The 27916-nt window shown below is 42.3% G+C and overlaps 4 protein-coding genes across 7 annotated transcripts; 2 read left to right on the forward strand and 2 right to left on the reverse strand.

The window, feature by feature from the left end:
• Positions 1–1935: 1935 nt before the first annotated feature.
• Positions 1936–6453, reverse strand: LOC105187228 (polypeptide N-acetylgalactosaminyltransferase 1). 2 transcript variants are annotated; one of them, XM_011147954.3, is made up of 12 exons: positions 6256–6453; positions 4992–5139; positions 4779–4923; positions 4585–4694; positions 4322–4502; positions 4062–4231; positions 3805–3972; positions 3618–3717; positions 3092–3501; positions 2842–2984; positions 2477–2743; positions 2124–2312 (listed from the first exon to the last, which is right to left on the reverse strand). In XM_011147954.3, exons 3-12 carry the CDS (start codon positions 4913–4915, stop codon positions 2181–2183), a joined length of 1818 nt encoding a protein of 605 aa, XP_011146256.1. In that variant the 5' UTR covers positions 4916–4923; positions 4992–5139; positions 6256–6453; the 3' UTR covers positions 2124–2180. The 2 variants fall into 2 exon arrangements, with proteins under 2 accessions (XP_025154510.1, XP_011146256.1); XM_025298725.1 differs by having other exon boundaries at positions 1936–2312; positions 4779–5139; positions 6256–6452.
• Positions 6454–6499: 46 nt separating this feature from the next.
• Positions 6500–13259, forward strand: Sec31 (COPII coat complex component secretory 31). 2 transcript variants are annotated; one of them, XM_011147833.3, is made up of 14 exons: positions 6500–6613; positions 6859–7061; positions 7151–7473; positions 7583–7680; positions 7760–8005; positions 8080–8373; positions 8479–8847; positions 8938–9061; positions 9149–9454; positions 9538–10721; positions 11525–11593; positions 11669–11908; positions 12026–12097; positions 12160–12348. In XM_011147833.3, the coding sequence occupies exons 2-14, from the start codon at positions 6859–6861 to the stop codon at positions 12346–12348; spliced, it is 3717 nt and encodes a 1238-aa protein (XP_011146135.1). In that variant the 5' UTR covers positions 6500–6613. The 2 variants fall into 2 exon arrangements, with proteins under 2 accessions (XP_011146135.1, XP_025154505.1); XM_025298720.1 differs by lacking the exon at positions 6500–6613 and having other exon boundaries at positions 12160–13259.
• IntS10 (integrator complex subunit 10) lies at positions 12788–15935 on the reverse strand. Its single transcript, XM_011147714.3, has 8 exons — positions 15783–15935; positions 15586–15653; positions 15263–15506; positions 14679–15186; positions 14290–14603; positions 14031–14195; positions 13698–13956; positions 12788–13616 (listed from the first exon to the last, which is right to left on the reverse strand). The coding sequence occupies exons 1-8, from the start codon at positions 15933–15935 to the stop codon at positions 13450–13452; spliced, it is 1878 nt and encodes a 625-aa protein (XP_011146016.1). The 3' UTR covers positions 12788–13449.
• Positions 15936–18317: 2382 nt separating this feature from the next.
• LOC112588523 (pollen-specific leucine-rich repeat extensin-like protein 1) lies at positions 18318–26260 on the forward strand. 2 transcript variants are annotated; one of them, XM_025298723.1, is made up of 7 exons: positions 18318–18413; positions 18701–18862; positions 19102–19242; positions 19466–19567; positions 21789–21848; positions 23258–23487; positions 23697–23873. In XM_025298723.1, exons 1-6 carry the CDS (start codon positions 18336–18338, stop codon positions 23471–23473), a joined length of 759 nt encoding a protein of 252 aa, XP_025154508.1. In that variant the 5' UTR covers positions 18318–18335; the 3' UTR covers positions 23474–23487; positions 23697–23873. The 2 variants fall into 2 exon arrangements, with proteins under 2 accessions (XP_025154508.1, XP_025154507.1); XM_025298722.1 differs by lacking the exons at positions 18318–18413; positions 18701–18862; positions 19102–19242; positions 19466–19567; positions 21789–21848 and having other exon boundaries at positions 23247–23487; positions 23697–26260.
• Positions 26261–27916: the final 1656 nt, after the last annotated feature.

Genomic DNA, 27916 nt, shown 5'->3' on the forward strand with positions numbered 1-27916 from the left:
TAAAATATTCGATATATATGTATATCGATATATATGTATATATATATATATATATATGTGTATGTGTGTGTGTGCGTGTGTATATGTGTATTTGCCTTTCTCTCTCGCGGTTTCTTTCCTTACATATATGCGTATAATTAAAATAAATTTATGAAAATACTACACATTTGACAGAAAAAGAAGAAAAAGCGCATACTATTAGTGATCCCTCGGCGCGATGAGAGAATCTTTCGTTTCGGAGGCAACGCGAATCCATAAATAAAGTTTCACTCATCTCAACCAAACTTGGCCTGGAGGTGATCGGATCCGAAGGCACGGGCGGAATAGTGCGCTTCGGGCTAAGTGCCTTCTTAGCCTCACCGAGGACGTGACTTTGACCCAGATATCGGTAAACTGTGCCAAGTAGCCCGCGGATGCAGCTCGTTCGTATCGTCTGGATCGAAATCACGCTGAAACGAAACGACAGAGATCGGCTCTTCGATCTCTCCTACTGTGCATGGCGATTTGCTGAATGTTGTTCTTTCCTGATCGATTCAGCGATCGATCTTGCGAGAATTTTTACCTTGTGATAAATAATTCATGCATAAATTGCAACGCGTTTGAAATATGTTAAAGTTATATTAGTAATTCCGTTTTGGCGCATGTCCAAATACGTCAGTAAGATACGTATATTAAAAATCCTCATTCATGAATCATTGTAAAATTGCAAAACGTGCACGTGCAAAAGTATCTTTTGCTATACAGTTGCAACTACAATGAAGTACAGTATGAACAGATAACAAGCTTACCACAAACTCTAAAAAAAGATCACAAAGAATGTGGAGATAATGGCAATTTAGAAAATAACAGCGCTGTATCGAGAAAAACCGTGCATCACGCATTCACCTTCATTACATGCATATACCTACTGTGGTTGGAATCAGGGTTGGAAGAAACAAAGAGTCCCTGAGTCGTTGCTTTTAATTAAGAACGTCTCACGACGCGACAACGTGTCGCAGATAAATCGGAGGTTTCAAGAGTGAGATGTAGAAACTCCGAATAAGTAAATTCTTCTACACGGGACAGTAATTATAAAATGCAACTGATTTCCCATGGTTGTGTTGCCTAATTTTAATTCTGTCCGATATCCGATTTTACTTCCTTTAACTTTAAAGAATAACCAAGTGATATTGGAACGGACGAGGAAATAACAATTTCGACAAAAGCGAAGAGAGCCGTTTCTAATTCTTCAAAGACCAGTAGCAGAGTCGACACGATCTTCGATTCAGCCTTGACGACGACGACGACGACGACAATAAAGATGACTCGTCAGCAGGGCCTTAACTAGCAATGAATCATTAACAATACGCATCTTCTTCGGAATTGCGACAGCGGCGGATTATCCGTTTAAGGCAATGCCAAATCGGTCGGAAGAACGTACCACGCGATCCACGTGCTTTTATTTAAGATTACCAAATTGGTCGTTCAGCTCGGCGCAATGTTACTTGGAAGGTAACGCTAATAGGAAGTCGCGCGGCGCAAAACGATGCTCGCGTACGCGCGCATGATAATCACGACATCGACGCATTCTTATTCTCAAAACGGCCACTCGTGTTCTGATTACTACCCGTGACCAAGCACAGTCATCTTATCCATTAGCCGACGAAACGAGATCCACTTACGAGATGGGAAGACCACGCGCATGCAAAAATGCTCATGTTTTGCGCTTATTTCTTTTATCTCTTACGAATATAAATCGCGTTCTGTCAAGAATCATCGAACGCAATTCGATGGAAATAGAAGATGCAATAAGGGGAACGATAAGTGAAGGCCGGACGAATAATAAACGAGATTGGATCAGGGATGTAAGAGGAACGGACGATGGAGCAGACGATCGTAATTGATTCAGAATGGAAGAATGCAGGAGAGAATTGGTTCAAGTGACAAACACTTTGCTGTTCTCATTTTTTTCTTTTTTCGATTGTACAATTTAAACCCTGTCACAGAGTAAACATATCTGTTTCTGCCAGTATAAAAGTACAAAAATATTAACTCTCCATTGAAATCAGAGAGACACGCGTGCCAACGCTGTCGCCTCAGTTTGGCACGTCGCGATGAGAGTATATATTGTTACTCGTAGACTGAGTTCATTAAGGCACTGCCATTCTTCTCTTCTTTGCAGATAACGCAGTGCGTCGTCATCACTTCCAAGGGACGGATTTTAAGATCCATTGTTGATCAACATTCTTAGTGCAAGCCGCTATTTCGGGTGTATCACTATTCGTTGTTGCTTGAAGGCACATTCCAGAGGGCACGTGCAAAAGTACCTTTGTCTAAAAGTAATCCTTATTTTACGCCATTATACGCGCGCCCCTTGTCACTTATTATTATTTATACTAGAAACGTATAAATTAACAATCTCGAAGCGATCATAATAAGATCCACTGAACCAAAAGCGTTACTATAGTTGGTTACTTCGTCAGTAACGTCGACATACTTGTTTGTCGTATTGCCACTTTTGTCTGTCGCGACCGCTGCATGCCATTATCTTTACTTTCGGCGTTTTTTGCTGCGTATCTCGTTCCGGTGCATCCAAGCACACACTCTCGTCCGTCATTATCACTCCGTTTTTAGTCATCACAAACATCTGGCTGAGCATCGGCCGCGGTATACACGAGTGTAGGACCGCGTGTCCTGACGGTTGCGTGTAAGAACCTTTCGCGGTCGGCCGCATAAGGCATCTATTTGTTGTAGCGTGTATTACCTAAGATTGATTTTACTATTTTATGTTTGATTTTCATCTCATCAATTTTATAACCGGATAAGCTATATTGTATGATTAAACTCGTGAGTGAACTTTACCCTGCCGAAAAATCGGTCATCCGTAGGAAAAAAGTGTTCGGGCCACACGTTTTCTAAGTACCATTCGAAGCTTTTACACTGCAGTTTCTCGCGTAAAGCTAACCTCGAGCGAACTTGCTGCTTATATCTCAATCTCGCTGCCTCTAATAAAAACCGAAGTACGAGGATCCATCGATCCATGAAATTGAAGATCCATCCCAGCAGATAAAGTAAATTTACACGTACCGGCATTAATGGTAATCTCACTTACCAGGATTGAACTTGAAGTAGAACTCCGCCCATTGATCCATCCATACGGAGGCGACTCTAACGAGATTGCCGTATAAAATATCACCGACACCGCCCGGGAAGGTGTACGGAGAGGACTTTCGAAAGAGATGCCCGACATGAGAACAAGGGGCGATCTCGATACTGCCACCGCATTGCCAAGCTCGGAATGACAATTCCAAATTCTCCCCTCCCCAAATACGCATTTGATCGTCGTAGCTGCCTAATTGGAAAAAATAATTTCTATTCATTGAAAATAATCCACCTGCCATTGCGGGCGTTCGAAACGGCTCGACGATGCTCTCGCGCCTCTCCTTCAATAGACGGCCGTTCAAAGTCAGCCAGCGAAAGTGCAAGTCCCAGTTGAATGCGCCCCAGTGGAGCTCAAACGATCTGAAAAGTTATCAACTTGTAAGTTATTTGTCAGAATGAAGAAACTGTAGTCTTGTCGAGATTACGATCATAATATCGTTACTGATAAACTGATAAACATAGAAGTGAGCCGTTACCTTGTGTAACTGAACGTATTATCATTTATGATGTCGATTACCGGAGAAATTATTCTCGTTGCGTTTTTACCGACTGCCTCGAGCAGTGGTTCCAACCATCCTATAAAAATTACAACCGATATCAATACTACATAATACGAAAGAAATTATCATCAGAATTAGGTGTAATGTAATAGAGCTTACCTACCAACCGTACATTCGCAGTGGGCATCGAGAAAAGTGAGAACTTCGCCCTTAGCATCACTCGCTCCCAAAAGTCTTGCCTTTATCAATCCTACACGTTCAGTGGATCGTAAAACTTTCGTGGGCACACTTAGTTTCTTCACATATTCGTCCAAAGGATTCTTCAGGAATTCTGGCAACAGATATTAATAGAAAATATATTACAAATACGACAAAGAAATACCATAGGTACTTTTACAGTGAATTTAAATTACTGCATACCTCTTTCACTGTTGTCGTCGACAAGAATAATCTCTTCTAATAATTCTCTCGGAGATCTATCAATGACACTATGCACTGTCCTTAACAGAGTGCTCCATGCTTCGTTATGAAATACTATGATGATCGATGTTTTCGGTAATTTACCCAAATTTGCATATCTGGAGATGCATCTGTGAAATTTTCAATACGAAACTGCCACTTAAATTTCTTTATAATTGACATTAAAAATCTATATAATAAAAGATGTGTGGTATCCCTACTTCTTTTTCCTGACGTCGGGTAAAGAACGATTTAACGGTATCCTATCGCTAGCCATTAAATTAAACCGATTAATTTGGTATAATTGTTGCATCTTGTAAAAATCTTTTGGATGTATTACTACGGGTTCTCCATTTTTACCTTCGAATGGTCGCGGATCGAATAAATTTTGATTAATCACATCTAAAAGAAGAATAATCGTATGTAGTTCCTTTTTCTTTGCTATAAATATTTTCATATGATATACAATTGTATCTATTATTACCTTTCGTGATATTTGGAGTTTTCAATGGATCTACAGAATCTCCTATGTAGTGACCGACTACTACGTGAATTCCTCGACGATCAATGTAATCTTTTTGATCGTCATGTGATCTATAAGTGATCAAAGATGAACTGATGTTTGAATCAGCATATAAATCGATTTAAGTATTAGAGTCCAATTTCTTATGAACATACCGTAATAAGATAAAATCATCTCGCCGATCAATGCTTTTCTCTCCACTCCAAGACCAAATAAGAAGCGTGCCAACGAGTACAACGATCAAGAAAATGATCGTCGACAGACGACGGGATCGTCTTAATCTCGGCCACATACTACTGCCTATCAGTCCATGATATCAGTCACTTTCTTTTTCTTCTTTGATGTATGTCGACAGAAAATCAACTCACACACTGGTCAGTTTTGAGAAGTTTCACTTGGTTTTACTTCATCGAGCTGTCTAAAATTATCGCACAAGTCTAACTTCCATTATCACAAGTTCCTCGTGATCAGCAGGTCGGGTCATTGTGAAGAAATGGGAAGATTTAACGGTGAACTCTGGAAGGAAGATTTTTACTATTACAGATACTATTATTCATTCTCTTAGTTAAAATTTTAAATTAAAATGGGAGATTTTTCTATATTTGTTTAATATTTATTAAATTAAACAGTTAAAACTATTAACATTTTATTCTATATATTACGTGCACATATAATACATATATAAAAATCATAGTGTCATTGAATTAAAATTGATAATGTTTTTTTGTTTAAACTTTGTACTCTTAGATATAAATTACTATTTATACTCTTAGATAAATTTACAAAAGAATCATATGTCGATACATATCAAGATAATAGTAATTGTGTCATAAATTTATAAAAATCTATCTAATATCTATATGTAATATATATAAATAATGAAAAAATAAAAATATTTCAGAATATATAACATAACAGAGTTTAATATCTGCTAAACGATTTGTTAGCAGTCTCCTCATAGATTGGCCACAGCTTGGCCATAAATTGGCCACAGATTTAATCTGGATCTGTTGACAGAACCTGATAACAGATTAGTGGCAGAAAATAAACAAAATCTCCAACACGTTCTATTTAAATACATTGGAACGACAGATTCTGCTCAGTTTTTGCCATCAGCCTATCGTCATGCCATCAGATCCTGTTGTATTACTGTTAGCAGAGTCTGCAGCAAATATCTTGCAAAATTTGCTTTTGTTGGTTTTGCTATCTAGAATATGAGAAAACTTAATAAAGGATAATGATAATATGATCACTGATCAATGATATGACAACTGCTTGCAGGTCATGAAGCAACAATGTAGCGTTCAAACAAAAAATGCAGATAAAAATATAATTTCAAAGTTTATGCAGCAATAAGCGAATCAGTAGTAGACATTGTGAAAAGCATTGTAACAACTAATGATTCTACATAGAACCATGTAACTTAATAATAACTTAATAACTATTTTAAAGCAACTGTATCGTAACATTCTTTCGCATAAAGGCACAACTCCTGTATTTACGAGGTAATAAACAATTTAATACCGAACAATATAAGAACCGACAATCTTCTTTTATGCAACACCATATATGTACACATCGTAATTGCTCGATTCCAGTTGCGAAGCAACAAAGCCGAACACGCATACATACCGGTAACGAAACCAAAGATGTTCTTCCTAAGGGACCCAAACAGCAAGGAAACTTAACTAACAACACTTCATTAACGGATTACTTTACAGTCTGAGAAGAAACGTTCTGTCAGCTAAGAAAAGGAAAAAGTAGCGGCGGTCGGATGACCATTGGTGCCGCCATTCGAAGTAGCAGCCGACGCACGGAAATGAGAACATGGGTTTCGTAATACGTCAATTTTTCCAAGGAGGGCGATAGTGTCGGTTTGCATGTAGCTCGCCACGTTGGAAGACTTGTGACGGGTGGTTGCGGCTTGGCAGATTACCTACGTGTATTATTTTGTATAAAGTCTCTGTTTACAGCAGCTCTATACGCCAAGGTGAGAAGGCATCGTTTAATCGAGATACTCGATCGTTTGAGAAATGATAAATTTAATTTAATCACAAACAGCCGAATCCCAATTCCCATACTGTCGGCTGCGCGCTATAGTTGTGCGATTAAATCCACTTACTCGAGCTTTTTTCTGCTACAGTGTATCTCGTTGCCAGAAGAGAAACGTAGTTTTATAGTGTGCAATGTTATCATGCAAATATGTAATTAAACATTATTTCGCACGATGTGTAGATGAAGATTAAAGAGCTGCTGAAGACTGTGAATGTGGCATGGTCCCCGCCAGCTCAACATCCTATTATGTTGGCTGCAGGAACAGCAGCACAACAACTAGATGCAAGCTTCAGTACTTCTGCCAGTTTAGATCTATATTCGTTGAATTTGCAACAGCCAGGATATGAAATGGAACTTCAAGCCAGTGTTCCCAGTGATCATAGGTGTCTATAGTTTACGGATGTAATATTGGAGTTATTCACTGTACTGTGTTTACTAACTGTATGTTATCGGTATGATTACGGTGATTTAGGTTTCATAAAATTATTTGGGGATCATATGGAAATAATCCTGCTGGCATAATTGTTGGAGGTTGTGACTATGGCACGATAAAAATTTATTCTGCCTCAAAATTGTTGGCCAAGGAATCTAATTGCCTAATAAGCAGTCCTGACAGACATACTGGTCCTGTCAGAGCAATGGATTTTAATCCCTTCCAAGCTAATCTATTAGCCACAGGCGCAACAGAGAGCGAGATTTATATTTGGGATGTAGTTAATACAAACACACCTATGACACCTGGCTCCAGAAGCCAGCCACTAGAAGATGTCCAATATATTGCTTGGAATAAACAAGGTTCTTATACTAAATTATAATCAAACTAATTACTCACTCTGAAAGTAAATACCTATCTAAATTTAATATATTGATGATTAATATTATTTTGTATACTCTTATTTTACAGTACAACATATTCTTGCATCAACATTTTCACAATGTTGTGTTATATGGGATTTAAGAAAAAATGAGCCAATAATCAGATTGACAGATGCAAATTCAAGGGTATAATTTCTCTTGTCATGTGATGTTATATACAAGAATATAATCAGAAAAATTTCACTCTATTATACTCTAATTATAGGTACGTTGGAAGGTTGTTCAGTGGCATCCTGATGTTGCGACACAACTGTGTTTAGCCTCAGAAGATGATCAGATGCCTATTATTGAATTATGGGATTTAAGGTTTGCAATGTCTCCTCTGAAGACACTGCAGAATCATCAGCGTGGTGTTCTCTCAATAGCATGGAATCCGCACGATTCTGATCTACTTTTGAGTTGTGCCAAAGATAACAGAATTTTATGCTGGAATCCTAACTCAGATACACCAGTACGCAATGCATTGATCTCGAGGCATGTAAATAAGACCTTAGCGGAACTTGATGTGTCAATTTTGAATTACAGAATGGTGAGGTGATATGTGAATTGGCTCAAACAAAACAATGGAACTTTGATGTGTCTTGGTGCCCGAGACATCCAGGATTAATTGCTAGTAGCAGCTTTGACGGTTATGCTGTTGTTTATTCCCTGTTGGGTGGACAGCAGCAAGCTTCTATGGGACCGTCTAGCAAAATAGTAGATTCGTTCCCAGGAATGGATCCTTTCACTCAACTTCCGGCTACAGTACAAACTGAAAAAACAGCAATATTGACGAAAGCTCCCAAATGGTTAAAGAGGCCATTTGGAGCATCATTTGGAGTGAGTGATTTAACTCGGTTCTATGTCACTGCGTTAACATTAACAGACAAGTTCCTTCTATAATGAAAAGCAATGATTGTTTGATAAAAACGACGTTATTTTCAGTTTGGTGGTAAATTAGTGATTTTCGAGAACCTACCTGCTGATCCGAATTTACCAGCAAACTCAAACAGAAAAGTTATTGTATCGCAAGTAATCACACAACCCGGTCTTATTCAACGTTCCAATAACTTAGAAGCAACATTAAAAACAGAACAGTATGGCGATTATTGCAAAGGAAAGATAGATAGATCCCTGGATGAACATACCAAGAAAATCTGGAGCTGTGTCTGTGCTTATTTTGGTGAAAATGTGACGAAAAATATATTGGAATTATTAGGCTACAATATTGACACAATGAACAACAAACTGAACCAGTATGTACCTCAGGATGATGTTAACAGTATTATAGAAGGCGTCTCCAATCTCAATAATGTAAGTGTATCTTTCATTGTACGTGTAGACATTTATATTATTGCTAAGATCTATTTTTTTTTAACATTACTTTATTTTTATTCGTCTCAGGTGCTGAACGGGAATGTTTTAGACGGCAGTGCTGCATTTGATGCTATTGCGCAAGAACAAAGTAAAAAAGTAGTCCCGTCAAACAAATCTGCGGATAACACTTTCACCATAGATACTTCCGATGGTAATACCTGCACATGTTGATAGATTTAATGTCAAGAACACGACAGAAAACTTACAAATGTATTACATTCGATGCATTGTTTTCTAGATGAAGATGGTCTTATTACTCAAGCCATCTTGTTAGGAAATATCGAGGCAGCCGTATCTTTGTGCTTTGCCAACAAAAGGTACGCCGACGCCATTATCCTTTCGATGGCTGCTGGCCCCGAGTTATTAGCACGTACCCAGTACAGATACTTTGTAGAACATTCCAGTCCGTTAAATTCTCTCATTAATTCATTAGTTAGTGAGAATTGGACAGAGGTTGTGAAGAATAGCGACATAAAGTGTTGGAAAGAAGTACTGATTGGCATATTTACACATTCCAATGCACAAGAACGACCTGCTTTGTGCGGTAAGGACTGATGTTATGGAAAAGTAATTTGTCACAATCATTTGTATCATTCTTATGTTTCTAACATGAATCTCCCTCAACAGATATGCTCGGCGACCGTTTGGCTTCGTGTGAGAATTCCTTCCTCAAGAAGCAAGCGCAAATTTGTTACATTTGTTCTGGCAATTTAAATAAGTTGATTGAAGTGACCGACACGGATATTCAAGAAGTGGTGGAATTAGTTGTGATAATGCAAAAAGCTTTAGAATTCCAAGGCATCAGGGATATTCGGATAGAGGATAAAATCGCTGCTACACTGTCCGAGTACGCGGAGATGCTGGCGACGGAAGGCAATCTAGAAGCTGCCTTGAATTATCTCGGAAACAGTCAAGAGCAGAAAATTTCAATGTTGAGGGACCGTCTTTGTAGGGCTTTGGGCTACATACAGGAACAAAGGCACACCGCGAAGCCCGCAACTCAAAATTATTACGACCGAAGTCGTACTCTGTCACAGAGCTCGCAAAATGCGTACAGTTCGCAACTGCAGCAACCGTTGCAACATCAACAACAGCAGCAGCAGCAGCAACAGCAGCAGCAGCAACAACAACAGCGGCAGCAAACAACACCGGTGCAGAATTGGAATACGACTCCGCTGAAGCAGACATACGGTACCACGACGAATCAGTTCACGACCCAGCCGCCTCAGCCGTACGGGATGCCACCGCCTCTTTCTCAACCTCAAACACAGTCTACGATGTATGATCAATATCCCACATCGCATCCATACAATCAGGTCCCAACTGCTCAACCTCCGCCGCCGCCTCCGCCTACGTCCAGCTCCAGTCTGAGCGGCTCGAGACCGTCCAGTGTTGGACCTCAGTCGAGATCGAAGTATCTGATAGATCCGTCGGTGAAGTCCACGCCTTCGTACGGTCAGAGCGGTTTCCCGGGGCAGAATCAATTTTACAATTCACAGCAAATCTCGTCTGTTCCCGGTTATCCTTCGCAAAATCTTTATCAACCGCAAGCTCCTGTGCCAGTTGCCACTTATCCACCCAGTCAGCCATCAAGTTTCACGAACAATCCCAAGGAACCCGACCCTTACAAGCCGCTTCAGCCAGGCCCGATGTTGCAAAGTGCACCTCAGACCCAGATATACGAGCCTGCTAGATCCCAGCCACCTCCTCCGCCAACGCAGGCATACGCAGGAAACGAGAACATGTATCAGATGTCGTCACAATCATCCGGATGGAACGATCCTCCGATCGGGAAAAGTTCCAGAGTACAGGTAAATCAATGTGTATCTTCAGTTTGTCCTATTATATTATTCAGTTCCGGTAATCACTAATGCGTATTATACACACACTGTCATTGAGATAAGCTTAACATTCGAATACTGATAAATGTGTGTGTATTAAAATGATGTAGCCAGTACTGGCACTATATGAAAAAAACGAAATGTCTGCGGAACACGCTGGTACCAGGAAGTGGAGGGCGAAGCATTCGAAAGGTGTAGGCGTCAAGGTAGCCGGACAATTGAAAGTGCTACGTTTACAATGATTGTATTTCGTACAACCAAGAGTGCTACGTTTGCAATAATTGTAGAATACGTATCATTATCGTTATTCTTCTTGTTACTTATACTTAATTAATAGAATTAATCCAATTTTGATCGTGGTGTAACGTGTTTGTACATTGCTGTGATACGAACTAATAAGTATGCTGTGCGGAAGAAAGACTTCAGAGCTACTTTGCACTTTGAGACTGGCGTTACGCAGATTTTTATCATTCATTCTTATATTCTATGACATATAACATCAAACTGTATAAAAGTGAAAAAGTGAACTTTCATATATTTTACTGATTTAATCGAAGTATCATATATCGAAAGTTTTTGCACTAGCTATTTTTAAAAATTGCACAGTGCGTTTATTGGATTTTACAAGCCGCTCGTATTGTCTGAAAGCTTTCACTTACTTCCGGTGACATAGACCAGCACCGACCATTGTAAAATAATTGAAAAATGCTGAGAAATCTTACGGACAAATTGGAGATAAATTATTTGTATTTTTTTTTTTTTTTTTTTTTTAGTCGAAAGCGGAATTTCAATCACAAAATCCCATTATGCATCCGTTGAGAAGCAATCAGCCAGAACCGAACGTGAGTTTTATTTATAGTTTTTGTGTATGTATACGTATGCAATTACATGTCGCTAACATAATGTAACTTTCTTAGTTATTAGCTCAAGATAATTTTTATCAAGATCCTCATAATGCACCTTACAACCCACAATACGGGCAAAGCGTGCCGGCCGCTGCATCATTCAACAAACCGATGGAGCCACTACAACCCGTAATGCCTGCGAGGGTAGCCGAACCTGAGAAACCTAAAGCACCTATTCCTGAACAACATGTGCAATTAAAAACGATATTGGATGAATTAAAAAATCAATGTTATGAAAGTGCGAAGAATCCGGTAAGTGTTTGAACCTTGAACGTATCGTATCACGGTGGTGTGATACTCGTAGTACAGTAACTATTTGACTATTTCTTACTGTTTAAAATTTATTCTCATAATGCTTTCTTGTCTCAGCCAATCAAAAGAAAGTTAGAAGACGTGTCGAAGAAACTGGAGGTGCTATATGATTGCCTTAGAGAGAATAAGGTAAGTCTCAGCTGTTTAGTGTTATTGCGTGCATTCTTCATAACTATATGTATATCTTTCAGTTGTCCCAGAATACTTTGCAAGGATTACATCAAATATCACAGATGATTCAAAATGGCAATTATACAGGAGGATTAGACTTACACACGCAATTGGTGTCAGGACCAGATTTTAGTCAAATAGCTTCCTTTATGCCTGGGATTAAAGTATTACTTCTAAGTGCCCTTCAACTGAGCGTCTACATTAGATAGAATGCTCAAGGATCGTACGCTAAGTTGTTTATATGTATTCATCATGATTTTTTTTTGTAATTCTAAACAGCCTTAACGAGAGAGTTATTTGTGCTACATTAACTTTATATAACACTCAGTATATATGTTATATGAGATATAAAATAGAATCACGATGTAGGTATATAATTATATATCCTGTTATTTGGTTCTCTCTGCATGTTGTCACTCGCGTTTAATAATGTAAACTGAAAAATATGCCAAAAACTATTGTTTAATTGTTTTTTGGCAATGAACATTACAATGTACGTGTACTCTATATATTCAAAAAACTAAAATAGATTTTATAACAATTTTAACGAATTATTTATTTTTTTTGATTAAAGATAATCATCCAAGTAAAAAGAAAGATATTCGGTATGTATATCTTACAAATTTATCCTACGGATAATACGGATGGTGACGTGCAAGAGAATCAGTTTATTTCATATACTGTATGAATAAGTCACGTATAATTTTCTGCTTATACCGTAATCAAATATGGCTATTGATCCAGATGATTCACGAGGAATTACATGAGAATCATATTTTATCTAGGCTAACTTTATATAATTGTCAGTTATCGATTTTTTATTGTTAATGATGTGTGTGAGATAACGAGATACTTACAGACGTCCGTATAAAGAATTTAAAGATAGGATGCTAACAGCAATTTGTTTTAACAATTCCATATGTATATATTGTAACGTTAAAGTCGATTATGAAATAAGTAAAAATGAAGCATCTCTTTTTTAAGTCTCAAAATTCACACAATCTATTTATTATTAATATTAATATTTCGAAGTAAATTATGCGCACGGACAATGGTCTTCTGTTCTCATTTAATGTGTAAAATGGGATTTTGCAATAAATAATAGTGGCATATTCTTTAATTGTATAAATCTATACAATGTTTTAAAAAATATTTTCTAAATATTTAATTATAAAATATTATTTATTGCTATCAAGTGCAATCTGTGAAACAGATTGGAATCACAAATTTAGCGTGTGTGGCTTCAAATGATATAAAAAGTCCTATCACATACGATGTACGATAACGAATAATGGAAAAACTAGATGTAATCATTGGACAATTAAAGTATGCAGAATGGCGTTTTTCTCGTTGACAATAAATTTCTGTAATAATTCATCCAAAGAGTCGATACCGTCCCGTGCGGCTTGTCGACGCATGATTTGCTTGATCTCCTCACGCACTCCTTTGTCAGTACCACGAGTAGTGATGCGGCGATCTAGAATAATTTTTTCCTTGCAACTTCTTTCATTTGTATAATGTGCTATAGGCGTATTAAAGAAGACGTCATTATATGTACTTTGTAACACCCCCGAATTTGTAGCTATGTCCAGCGATATGCCATGTCCGTGTTCGGTCCATAAATATATTAATTCTTCTAGAATATCTACGCATATGACATACGCTTGAAACAACGGGTAAGTGAAGCTTCCACGATTGATAATCCTCTCTGTAATTATACATAAAGTACTAGCTTCCTGTGGCCAATCCATTTGCATCAGTACCAGTGCATGCCCAATAGCCAGGTCTCCGAAGCCTCCAGATAAGGCAAAATTGTCCTAAATGTATATTAATCATGTATTCATGAAGCGAATACCACAAAGATATCACGTACGGAAAGAAGATTACTTACCTTTATAGCTAAGAGAAGTAATCTACAACAGTATTGTAAGATAGGGAATCGAGCGAGAGTTAAATAATGTAAATGCCTCATACTTGGAGCAGTTAAATTATGAGACACCTTGCCTGATACAACTGGTAAAGAGTTTGCTACTAAAACGATATGCTCCAACATCACCTAAAAGAAAAGAGGAAATATATTACTAATAACTTCAAGGGAAGAGAAAACAGGATCCTCTCTATAATTTATCGAAAATCTAGGCGTCACGGACCTTGTAATCTTTTAAGAAGAAACTTGTACCAGCCAAACGAAGATTAACAGATAAACCACCACCTTCTTGCGATAATCTAGCGATTACTTCATGATGTAAACCTTTGTACATTGCCAAATCTGTTAAAAAATGATTTAACCAAGCGTCCAACCGTAATTGTTGACTCAGTTTGCTTATTTCTCTCTGTAAATGGTCAGTACTGTGCAATAAGTCCCATAACTTTACTGCCAATGCTAAGCCATTGCCATTGTAGTCATTGTCACTGGTTATTATTACTCCGTTATCTTCACGCTTCCGTTTCTTCAATTTGGGTTCTGATTTATAGAATACAAAATATAAGCATAAAGTTTATAATTATTACTACAACATAACTGTGTGCAGCATCTTACCTGCTGGAACATGTACTCCTTCTCCGAAAGCTTCTACAAGACAATACACTGTCTCACCGTTGTTCATAAGTTGAGTGTGTTCATTTAATAACCTTAATAATATTACAATTGTGCACATAAGTAATTGCTTGACTATGAGCTCGTCGCAAAGGCCTGTATTATGTGCAACTGCATATTGCTGCAACCTCTCACTGTACACCTCGCAGTTCCAAGGCATGGAAAACAGGCTGCTTAACTCCCATCCTAATTTCTTGCCCATTAACTCTACAATTTGGAAAAGCCTGTCCCATGGGTTTTGTATTTGCGCATCTTGTGGCTGCTGTATATATGCCAAGTAAAATTCTATAGCTTTACAAAGCAGTCGTAAACTAAGACGTGTGTTCAGTTCTACCGGACCTGTACCTAGCAATGGCAATGCATCGCAAGCCAATAATTTTCTAAAATCATTTATTGCTCGACCCGGATGACTATGTTTCTCTGCAGTTAACAGTGTTTCCACCAAACGCGGCTAAAATAACAATATAAATTTATTTTCTAAAAGATAAGTTTGTACAAATATTCATAATTGTGTTTAAGATACATACTCCATGGGTTGCAATTGTTTGAGGAAACCTACGTAATAACAAAAGCAACAATTTGCAGTGCTCCATTGTATCTTCACTATGATCAGCTGTCATGACAAGTAATCTATGTTGCAATTCCTGTGGAATATGTTCAAATATCTGGCATAAAAATTCTCCTTCAGAATCGCGTTGTTCTGCACGAAGACAAGTTGTTATCATTTCTATTTCTTTCCAGATATCACGATCATCCGGAAAATTCTGAAATCTATATTCTCTCATTTAGATACAGAAATATTTGGAAGTAAAAATGCAACCATACATGTGTAAACTTTCATAATACTTACATTTCACTGAAGCATTTAGCAGCCTCTTTCACATTTTTTGACAGTTTCTCAACGTGATAAGCCTCAAACTAAAGATGAAGCATAATAAAATAGATCGTTATCTATTTTTAATAGTATGTATAAATTGAGAAAGAAGAGATACAGAAATATAAAATAAGAAAAATTAAATATATTTCATAACAACAAAATATACTAACCTGTACTTTTGCGCTATGTGGAAATAAAGATTTAGCAGTAATTAACCACGACTTAGCCGCATATATGTCGACCGGCAAAACTTCTTTTGCTCTCATTATTAAATAATCTTCTTTGGATAATTTATTATCCGATCCAGAAGTTTTTTCCAACATTGTGAAATATTATATCACGTCACCGTGTCATGTAAACACAAAAGTGAATAGCGATTCGTGATGGGTTACGTTTATTGAGTCGTTGAGAGAGTCTAAAGCAGTACTGCGAAAATATGTGCCCGAGCACACCGCACCGCAGCGTGCGAGGGGAAGCGTCCCCTTCATGCGCCCTCACCGCTCTCTTTCTCGCTCAGCGAGGCGACGCCGGCGACGCCAAGCGACGCGCCTTCACACCGATAGACGGAGCAGTAGCGTTGTGTGCGGAGAAGACGCATGGAGGGGACGCTTTCCCTCGCACGCTGTGATGTACTCGGGCACATTTTCGCAGCATTGGGCTAAAGTAGCCTTGTTGATTGTTTCTCATTTTTAAAGCCAGCGGCACACGGTGTGTTTGTTTTCGTGCCGGATTGCTTGCTGGATGAAAATACTGCGTTCTAATTGGTGCATTTCCATCTATCTTCAAAAATGTACCAATCAGAATGTAATATTTTCATCTAACAAACAATCCAGCACGAAAACAAACACCGTATGCCGCTGGCTTTAAAGCGATCACGAAGGACTACGACTACGACGACGAAGGACTACGACGACGGCTTTGATACTTTCTTTGATACTCTTGATACTTTCCGATATCTTTTTTTCATTATTCCATATCTGTTACCATCCATGCTTATTTCAAGCTATGTTTCATATTCCGGCCATGATATTCCTAAGAGGGCGCTAGTGCACAGCAAGATTTCTTTGATACGCTAAATCTCGTTAGACCAACAGTCTTTATAATATCTCGTCGGTGATAGCGACGTGTTGTCTTTTCTTTCACCTCGCACCGGCAATAATTGCTAGCTGTATTATCATGAGCGTAGCTAAAGCAATTGGTATTATCATTGCTCTTCAATTATCTCCGGACCCCTTCGAGCCCCTTTAGATGATACGAAAATTTACCCAGGGCTGTTAGTTTTTATATTATCTCGTCGGTAGCGTTAGCATTCATTGAGATTTTTCTGATATTTCAAATCCCGTAAAATTAACGATCTTTATTAATATCTCGTCGGTAGCTTTAGTTAAATGTGCTTTGAGTCTTGGCTATACGTGGTTCGGATCTTTGGTGAAAGCAAACTTTAGTTCTGAAGTCTCCGCTATGAGCCGCCACTATATTTATTTGAGATATCGTACGATTTGACAGAACAGCCATCTTTTCCATTTCTCAAATAGTATGACTCAAAAGTGAGTAGTATGACTTAAAACAGTTTTCCCTTGTATTAAACCATAAGTAGAATTCAACAAGCTGTATTTTTGTTAAAAATGACGATAAAAAAATAATTCAACAAGCATTTTAAAGCTTGAAATCTCTTCTTTTTAGGAATATTAAATGCATAAAGTTGTTATTGTTTATCAGTAAGTAATATCGAATTGAGTGAATAATGCCGATTATTCTATATTTAACTTCATCCTTCGGTTAAACTTTTATACTGAAAATTGATTTATGTCAAAAATATGATAAGTCCCGTTTTAAAGGGACAATTCTTTCAGATTTTTATTCATTGATTAACGAATATCATAAACCGTCTCGTTCGTCCATTGTGAGCAGATCGAAGATGAAAGGACGCTTTTTCTTTCAACATGAAACCTCGATGAAAAAAAGATCGCATCGTAATCTGCGTGGATGCAAATTAGATAGGAAAGTTCACGCTTTCGAATAATATAAATGCTATTTGTCTGTGATCTTTTTATCGACATGGTGAAATTTAATAAAGTTCCTAAAAAGTTCTGGGATCTGGCGAGTCTTGATTAATATTCACGTAGCACTGTAAAAAAAAATTGAATTTTTATCTTCAAAAATATATCTGGAAACTAGGATTTCTAGGGAGCTGTAAAATGCTTCTTCAACTATCTCATTATCGTCATTTTTTTCCTAAGTTATAGCCTGTTGAATTTTATTCCTCTACTTAAATCGTATCACTTGAAAGGATAAAAGCCTTCGCGTCTGTTAATTAGCTGCGCAATTGAAAAATAACAGGTTACTTGAATCTTAGATCTTTTTATTTTCATCCACGCAATGCGTCTCGATAATATTAATATATTATCGATAATATTAATATATCGATAATATATTACTCGCGCAATTAACTCCACGTGTATTAAGTTTCCTTCTTGTTGAGTTCTTAATTAAATTTTTTTTATAGTCATAATCATTATAAGATAATTGTAAACTCGACGAATAAATGATAATAAAACTATCGATAGTAAAATCGCATAACGCCTTGACTATACTCGGACAGTTGAGGCCGAAGAAATCGATGTTCGTTTAACAAACGCTGCGTAATCCATCATTTCTCGACATGTCGGACGCCCGTTGAAGGCGTTAAAAATTTTTCAAGTTATTCACCGACATATTTAACGATGTTTTCCCGGGCCACAAAATTAATTGTGAGGTCCCTCGGGCCGCGCCAGTTCCACATTGGCGAACAGAACTTCAAGGTATTTACGATTTTTATTCAGACGACTTTTGACACGCAAGAAAATATTTTTATTAAATTTGTTGTTATACGTAAACTTCTGTCTGATTTGTTCACACACATTGTATATATTTCAGCAGGTTATATTATTAATTTTTTTATAAACTTTATTTCGAAGAATTGTGTAAATCACGTGTGTCATGGGAAAATGGAGCTTATTTTTAACCTTGATGTTTGCGATGAAAGTTCATTATTTTCTTTCTTATTAATATGTAGAATATATTACCCTAATTAAAATTGTCCACGTAGAATGTTTTTAGCGGCGCTGGAGGAATCAGTCAGACGTTGTCGCAGCTGTTAAAAAGCAGCATGAAACTAAATGTACTTGCGCTGTACGATGTGACGGCTGTTAATAAACCGTGGTCTAATCACAATAGGATACGCAATTATTGTGTCGATCAAACGCTTATCGTAAGTTGCTTACCATTCACTACAGGAAAAACTTTGACGTAATTTGCAAATCGCAAAGAGGGAATTTTTAAGTTATTGAGATTTAGATGTAATAAATGTAGAAATTAATTGAAACTTAGAAAACTAAAATTAAAATATATTTAATTTAATTATCGTCACATTAAAATATTCCCAATAATCGCGACACAAAGTGACCTTCTGTTTTTTATTAAGAGAAGAATAAATATTAATTTGAACAGCCTTCAACCGTGAATACTAATGAAAAGAAATCTCACTCGACTCGAGAGGAAAAGAGTCCAGATATCACAGTTAATGATGCAGTAAAAATTGGCGACAATAGCGTTCTGAATTTCTCCAATCATCAAGCAGATAATAAAAAGGTAAAGTATAAGCTAACTTATTGCTGAAATATTTATTCGATCGCGTCGGTACGCGTATTTGTTGACGACTGATTAATCGTCGAATTATTTTCGTTTGTCCGCATAATCTTGTAGACAACATTCTTCGCAATTCTATCCAACGCATTTCCCATCCTTCCTTTCTAGAATTACTTTTATAGTGCTTTAAAAACGTAGAATGTATATAAAACTCTTCTTTCTGCAGCACGAAACCGAGGAACTTATAGCAGCTCTTTATAATCTACCAGTAGCCGAGGGAGTTCCAAAATCAATCAGCTCGCTGACGCCTAATGAAACAACATCAAAGGTAAGGGATAAACAAATCTCTAATGTCCGTAGCTTTTAAGGGTGCGAGAATTTGGAAAGATCTGAATATCCCCCGTCCTACGTGTACGTGCATTTGTCCTAAATATAATGGGAGAGAGACAGACTAACAACTAACTACATACTTGATACCGACTGCAAATTAAAAAAAGAGAAAGCTCAAACGCGGAAGCGCCGAGTCCTCTCTTGACAAAAATCTCCGCCTCGAGGAGCAGGATCGATAGTCGATGGAGCGGCGTTTAGAACTGCAAACTATTCCTCTCTAAATCTTAGTCGATCCTTAAGCCGGCTTAAGCGGGCACAACCGAGTTTACAGCATAAGTGCCTGTCTCTCGCCTTCCTCAGGCGGGCAACGCGCGCAGCGGAATGCGTCCTCACGCGACACTCCTGGATGAGATCGGTCCTAACGGCACGAGAGCCCGGCAAAGGGATTGCGCCACCGTCGCGATTCGCAAGTGGTTCCCCGGCGTGACGTGTGGCTCGCCGTTTCAAGAACACGTAAACTTTACCGCGGCCACGAAAACCTCGAGGAGGCATCCTCCGAGTAAGGATAACGGCAAGATCGGGGACGATACAAGCCGCGACGTCTACGACGCGAAAGAGAATGACTATCGGCGCCGGCCGTCGTTTTCCTTCCTGGACAACAAAAAGCCGGTGGGAAGATTAACGGGCAAGCCCGATAACAGTCGCGTATCTTTAAATACATGCGGCCAGAAGACGTCGACCAACCACCGACTGTCATCGGGAGCGTTGTTGAATAATCAACCGAGGTGGTCGCGTGAGATCCACAGCGGAGGATTCGTCGACTGGGCTGTCATCAGGACGTTCGTTAGCGACAGGACGAACGACTCGATATCGGTAAATCGCGACGACGACCGTTCTCGACGAGGCCCGCGGTCAGCGGCCGGCGGTCTCGCACCCGCCAAGGCGACAACACAGGATACTGTTGAGGAGGACAATCGGATTCAGCGAATGTCGTTCGGAGTGCAGTCCGCCGTGTTGTCAAACTTGTGCGCCGAGGTTCGAACGCGTCCGTCAACTACCTTGGATGCCCACGAGCGAGCGAATATTCCCGCTGCGAACGAAGCTCTTGCCGCTTCCGTTTACATGTCCTCCGCCGGCAGGACGATTCACTTAGCGCTGAAGAGCTGCGACTCGAAGTTCAATCTTCGGCGCAGCTTGGGGAAGATCTGCGCGTTATGGGACAGACTGCTCGGAAGGAAGACCAGAGACGATATCTGCAAGAAGAGGGAGAAGTCCTGCGAGCCGGCGGAGGGAACGTGTCGGAAGAGAGGAGAAATGTGTCAGCGAAGGACAACGGACAGCAGCGCCGGGAGGCGCGAGCGGGCGTGCGGCAAGCGAACAAAGGTCCTTTGCAGCGGCGGAAAGAGTTCTTGCGGCGATAAAGATGACCGCGACTGTAAGACCCGGAAGGAGAGGTGCCAGAAGCAATGGTGCACGCGGCACAAGGGCAACGACAGCTGTAAAGCAAAGGAGGAGCCTTGCAAGAAACGTCAACGCGCGGAGCCGGCTGCCTACGAGCGGCGGCAGGATCGGAAGGAAGCTCCGTGCGAAGAAGCCAAGAAGGACAGGTGCGGGAGGGACGCGGGTAAGGACGCGTCGTGTAAACAGGGAAAAGAGCAAAGAGCCACCTGCGACGACAAGAAAGAAGAAAGCCGCCCCCCCGCCCCCGCTATCGAGAAAGCGAAGTCGTGCGAAAAGAAAGAATGTCCACCTGTTAAAAGGGCTCCGGCTTGCCCGGAGAATCACAGGGAGGGTCGTTGAAGACCGTCTCGTCGACGCGCCATGAATCTTTTCGACGAGGAGCGACGACCTCGTCTACGCCAAGACTACCGGATTATCTCGTGTTTCCGAAACGCTTCGAAGGATATCGCTCGGGCAAGAAATGCGATCCATCGATATCGCAGAGATACAATTCCCGACGGGTTGAAATCGGTGATAATTAGGAAAGCGCCGCCATTTCCGCGCGTAATATCACTCACACACACACACACACACACACGTCTCTAAAGTAGAGCGCGTTCGTGTGAAAAAAATTTCGTGGATGATAGTAAATGTTACGAGTATACTTTCTTTCTCCATTTGCGTTTTTTCTTTTTTTTTTTTTTCATTTATAAGAACGTCTCTTGAGGAGTCTTAATTAATCAGTCGTGTCACATTGTGTTATTGCTACTGTGTTGCAGTTGCGACCGAAGGAGGAAAGCCCCAGCGGTGGGTTCCGAGAAAGCGGAACGATCGGTGAAGTAAGTTTTTCAGGATATCGATCCCCTCCCCTCTAATAGCACATCTTAACTATCTTAGCGTCTCGCATTACGCTCCGTTTCGAACGTGAGAATTGTAGAAAAATCAGAATTTCCCTGCATACCTTGCGTATATTTTGCGATTCACACGAGTTCCTGTGCAAATCGCACGATCAAGTCAGACGAGCGAGCTCGCGGAGAGGTAGAACAATCGAACGATCGCAAGTTCTCCTGAGAAAAAAAAGGAAACAACTAAAAATTGATCGCTGTGGCTCCACCTCCCTTCTGCCTCCTTTTTGTTCCCTTTTTTCCCCTTTTTTTCGGCGAGAATTTCGCGAGCGCAGCGCAGACGTCGAACGAAAAAGAGAGACGAGAAAGAGAGAAAAAAAAGGCGATAAAAAGATGCCTCGTTCGCGACGGTAAATAACGAGTTACCGTAAATCCCATCACTGTGGTCGTCCTCCCTCCGCAGAGAAGAGAGGGATCGAGCCCATCGGCGAGATCTGCGCCAGGGTTCTCCGAGAGCGGGAGATCGATCGAGCGCGGTGAGAGCGAAGCCAACAGGGGTCCTTTATGCGCGATCGCCTCGTCGCGTCGTCACGACAGCCGTCAGCCCGAGCAGCCCAACTCGCCGTACGGCGACAGGCCGAGCAATGACGATTACTTTCCTCAAGGCGCGGATTTCGAGAACGAGTTCGGCACGGACGATCGTCAGAGGTCGAGTCAATGTCGAGTACCCAGGCAGGAGCCGCGGCGTATCGATGACGAGAATGATAATTTCGCAGCCGCGTTGCTGATGTTCGAGAATAACGACGGGAGACGACGCGTCAGCAGAGACGCGCCGCCGACAGGGCTCATCCGCACGCACACCTATTCACCGGGTCAAATGGGACTGACAGATGCTGGACACGTGACACCAATGTCGAAGAGATCCTCCGAGCAGGAAGCCGTCGAAAAACTGCAGACTCTGATAGAGAAGGTCGCAGAATTCAAGCGGCGAATTTTCCGTTCCGAAGACAACGTGACCAACGCCGGGGCTCGATCGGCCCCCCGAAGGAAGGAGAGGGAGATCGGCAACGAGAGCAGCAACACCGACGAGTCGCGATCCGATTTCGTTCGTTCGGAGAACTCTCACCTCGGCGTAACAAGCTGAACTCGCACACCTCGGCCGGTGACGTATCGTCCGCGAGACTCGGCACACCACCACACTCGGTGAACCCGGTGAACTTTCAGCAGCAAAGTACTCCTTAAGCACGAAAGGAAGCGCACGAGCGCTCCTGCGCTGTCCGTCGTTTCGCTAATCTCTACAAAGGAGGGAGGTGGACTCGCCAGAGGCGAGTCGGGACTATCGCGAGTACCACAGCGAGGGAGCGCGGAACGATCTCCTCCGCGACTTAATGCATAACAACTAGCAGGCAGTTGGTGGCACCGGACTGCGCCTGGGCGAGCCCGACTGCAGCGACGATCCACCGGCTCGACCGAAGAAGAATCCGTGCGATCCACCCAAGGGCCCCTGTCGGCCGAGCCATCCACCGGGCTATCCTCCGTCTTCGAAACCGCGGCCAAAGGGAAAGCCATTCTGCGTTAAATGCCCGCCCAAGAAACCATGCAACGACGATCCATGCTAGGTCGCGTCAACGAGGTAGACAGAGCGATAGAGAGAGAGAGAGAGAGAGAGAGAGAGAGAGAGAGAGAGAGAGAGAGAGAGAGAGAGAGAGAGAGAGAGAGAGACAGAGGGTACGTGGAGGCATCGGCGGCAGTCGCAAATTGATCAGATGGAGACTGAGAGTGGTTATTTCTAGAAAAATGTAACCCTGTATCCTCCTTTTCACGTCTTTCTCTAAACCGCAGGCTGTTCATCGAGTCGATGCACCGTCGGCAAGTCCGGCGAGAACGTCTGTCGGAATGATGGGGGAGTGCTTGGAAATCGGATACAGCACGAGGCCTGTTTTCGGGATTGGAGAATTGCGTCAAATCCGATGGAACAGAAACCCTTTGACGTCCAGCCAAGAAGGACGAGTTCGCAGGAGGAATTTCTCTTCTCGCAAGCTCATGGACACGCCTCCAACGGATGAAATATGGAGTCGAGCTGGCGAGGGAGTGAGAAACAGTTCGTCCAAACCGTTCTCGGTTACGACAGAACAACCGATGGCGATGATGCTGCCAGCAGACACAGCTAATTACCAGATCTCACTGCCAGATGAAGAATTTTCCAGTCCAATGTCCTTGAGAGCGTTCGCATCGGCTGAAAATGATATTCCGCCATCTTCACCTCGCTATCGTGAGTCAGCGGAGTTTAAACGCCCGATGAATCCGACGAAGAGCCGCTCGCACAATGCACCTCGATTACGCTCCACTTTGACTATGCAACGCGAATGCGATCGATTGCAATCGGAGAACAAGGATTCCGAAACTTCTTCTCAACTTTCACGCAGTCCGAATCCCTCTCCGTCCTTATCGTACCCTGAAGCTTGCCGACAGACGAAACCGAAGTGCTCGCGAGACATATGTGGGACTTTACGGAAACCACGGACGCACGAAATATTCAAAGTGTCCGCTTACTGCGGTCTCCGTCACCCGATTCCACCGCGAAGACTTCATCGGCGAGGATTTCACAGCACCACGATGCTTCTCGGCAAAGGGAGCTCCGACAAATCCACCGGCTGTCGAAAAATGGACGATATTTGCGAAACAGCCGAGGACAACAACTGCGGTAAGCCCTGCAAGAGGCAGGACGCCTGTCACCGGGAGAAAGTCAAGTGCGAGAAGCCGCAGGAGGAGGAGAAGAAGAAGGAGATTCTGAGGAAAGCGAAGGAGCCGCCGCCGTGCAGGGACTCCTGTTTGCCGAGGAGCAAATGCGACCTCCCCAGGACTGAGCCGCCGATGAAGATGACGTACGAGAAGGTGACGTGTCCGCCGTCGAAATTCGCGAAACTCGCCTCGTGTCCGTCGGTGCGGGAGGACGCGAGAATGAAGTACACTGAGCCGCCGCCCATGGAACTCGACGCGGCGAAAAGAAAGAGCAAGAAGAAGAAGATCTGCCCGCCACCAGCATTGCCGAAACCGCCGTGCACACCTATCCTCCTGTGTCCCTGCCCGCCGCCGCCTAAAATACACCCCGGGTCGTGCCCGTGTTACGAGCACAAGAACGAAGTCAAACCGCACACGCTGCCAGCAGCGTGCCCTCCGAAGAAACCGTACCCTTGCCCCACGGCGGTGCACTACTGTCCCCCGAAGAAATGCGAAAAGACATCGGCTTGCGAGAAGCACCCGCCGAATACACGGAAGCCTTGAAAAAGTTTCAACGCGCAGCAAGTAGTACGCGATACGCAACACTGGTTAGGTCGTTATCTTCCAAACATTTGAACAAGCGCTCGCGCGTCAGGTACTTTTTACCTTTCCTTCCGGCGCTGTTCGTTCAGGAGTAATTAGCACGACACGATTTACGACGAGGACGAAGGCGCGCTCGAAGGCGAGAGAATGGCGGTGATTTCTGCGAGATCTATGAAATTGGAGGTTCGGTCTCCTGGATCGATAATTGTCAATAATTCGAGGCTGACTCGTTCACCATCCGTCAGCTCGTGCGATCGATGGGCTGGCCAGTTTTTCGTCCGACAGTCTCGTATTTTGCGACGAGAAGGAACAAAGGAGAAAGGGAGTACGCACCATTGGTCGCGAGAGTTGAAGTGCGAGGTGAACAAACCGGCTGACGATGCGTGTTGCTTGTCGCGTGACTGACGGATTGTTTATTCTAAAATTGTGCGCTGTTGATAAATGCGGGCATCGCGCCGCGTCGCGTCGCGTCGCGTCGCATTAATAAAGCCCCGCGAAAATGTGTACGCTGAAAAGCACACAACTCGCACCGATAATTTCGACAAATCGAGTCGAACTTTCAACGAAAATGATACTCAAGTGTCTCTTTTTCTCGAAATTTCGAATATAGACTTTGTTGGCCATGCGACGTGCGACATGCATTTTATTAATTTTTTAAGAAAAAAACCCAAGTCTAAATTCGAATAGATCTCGCAGATAATTACACGCACAAAATAGAAGAAACGTACTCTGCTGTTTTTACGCACATTCCGTGGGCCGAAGATCCCCGGCGAAGCTTCAGCGGAGAAACTGGCGCAATTGATTGAAACAGGTGATTAAAGAATTTCAGATTATCGATTTGCACACATTTGGAGAATGCAAGCGCTCGGGAATTACATCCATGAACTTTTTCTAACGCCCAACGTAACCGAAAAAACATATATCATTTATTGGAAAATATTTCTTCAGCGACGAAACTTGGAAAAATTTACACAGAGATCTGTGTCGCAGTTTGTGTACGGCGCATTACAATCATAACAGAGGAAAATGTAGCTGCGAATTTGTCAAATCCCTCTTAGCATCGTGTAAATAAAATCTTGCTCATCGACTGTTCCTTCGCTTACGCTTAGATCGCACGATGCGATCGCAAAATTCGCCTCCTTCGCCATTTCCCAGAAGTTTAATCGCAGGGATTTTTCGTCGAAGGCATGCGGATTCCCGATTCGAGCGCGAGTTTCGCAGCCTCTGTTCAACGACAGGTCGTATCCATCGCTGCGACGCGTCACGCCGGTTCGGATAGGAAGTACGAGAGGGGCGGAAGAGGGCGCCGGGGGCTCGAAATAGGAAATCGATTTCTACCGTTGGAGATCGGTTCCGTCGTTTGATTCGATCCCGTGTGTACCGTCTGTGTACGCGATAATAATCGTGGCTGTACGTGCCACACGCCGCCCCTCCGCCCGTAACTGTTTCCACGAGTAAGCGACGCGTGCGAATGTGTGCGCGCGCGCGCGCGGCAAACTCGCGCCACGAAATCGGCATCAAAAGCGCTTCGTTACAATAATATCGACATTTATATACGACGGGGTTTCGGGCCGGAGGAAGTTCGACCGGGCGAGGGCGGTCGGCGGGAAGAGGGACGATGGTTCTTATCATTTTATTATTGGGGTGGCCCACCCTCGTTTTCCCGGAACGACGTTTTACTTTTACCTCCCATTGTCTGTCCCTCGAGCCGGCCTCGATGCCCTCTTAAAGGCTTAAGCGTCGTTTTCCCGCCGCTCAATAGGATAACCTAGCCTCTCTACGATGCTTCCTGGTTATTAAAATGGGAACGACCAGCCTGTCCTCAGCCGCGCCTCTCGTGCCGTGTGTCACCGGGTGTCACCGCACTTTGTCTCGCCGCAAATCCTTCACAAGGATACGAATTCGGTCGATCGACGAAGGAGCTAGAGCACACATCGTTCTCCGTTCTCGCGGAGAATTAAATTCCAAGGATCGACAATATACAGAGAGAGAGAGAGAGAGAGAGAGAGAGAGAGAGAGAGAGTATTGTCTATCTGTACGAAAGAGACATTTCGGCGACGGGCTGTTTGAAGATGTTCTCGTAAGAAAAGAAGAGATTGAGATTATTGATCAGGTCACAGGAGAGAGATCTCGAGGAGAATATATCCGGCGTATATAAATGCGCGTGTATCGGTCGCGGCGATAATCCAAGCGGTTTCGGCCGGAATCGCAGCCGATGAGAAGGAGTTATCTCGCGCTCGCGGAAACTTCTCTTCTACGGCGTGCGCGTCGCGCCAGGCCAGGTTTCACCGGTGCAAGATATCGCGAGCATTATCGCGGGCGTTCACCGTGATTGGTCGGATTCGAGGGTATCGTCTCTTTTTCCACCCTCTCGCTCGACCAATAAGTGACGTTTCCAGCCGAGAAAGGGTGAGGAGGGTAGGGAGCCCGAAAGGGGGTGGCAATTCGGCGAGAGAGACGAGACGTGCAATGTTCCGAGGGGGTGAGCGAGGAGGAGGAGGAGGAAGAGCGAGGGGGTGAACGACGTCGAGTACGACGAGGAGGAGGAGGAGGACGAGGTAGAGGAAGAGGAGGAGGAGGAGGAGGAGGAGGAGGAGGAGGAGGAGGAGGAAGGGCGAGGGGTGAGGGGGCGGTGGAGGCGGAGGAGAGAAGGGGAGAAAATTCTCCGCGTGGAAGAGAGCCGAGCGGGTCGGGCTTCTCGGTGGAAACAAGCGGGATGGATAAACTTCGGAGCGACT

This window comes from Harpegnathos saltator, unplaced genomic scaffold (genome assembly GCF_003227715.2).
Source record: "Harpegnathos saltator strain DR-91 unplaced genomic scaffold, Hsal_v8.6 scaffold236, whole genome shotgun sequence".
Taxonomy (NCBI): domain Eukaryota; kingdom Metazoa; phylum Arthropoda; class Insecta; order Hymenoptera; family Formicidae; genus Harpegnathos; species Harpegnathos saltator.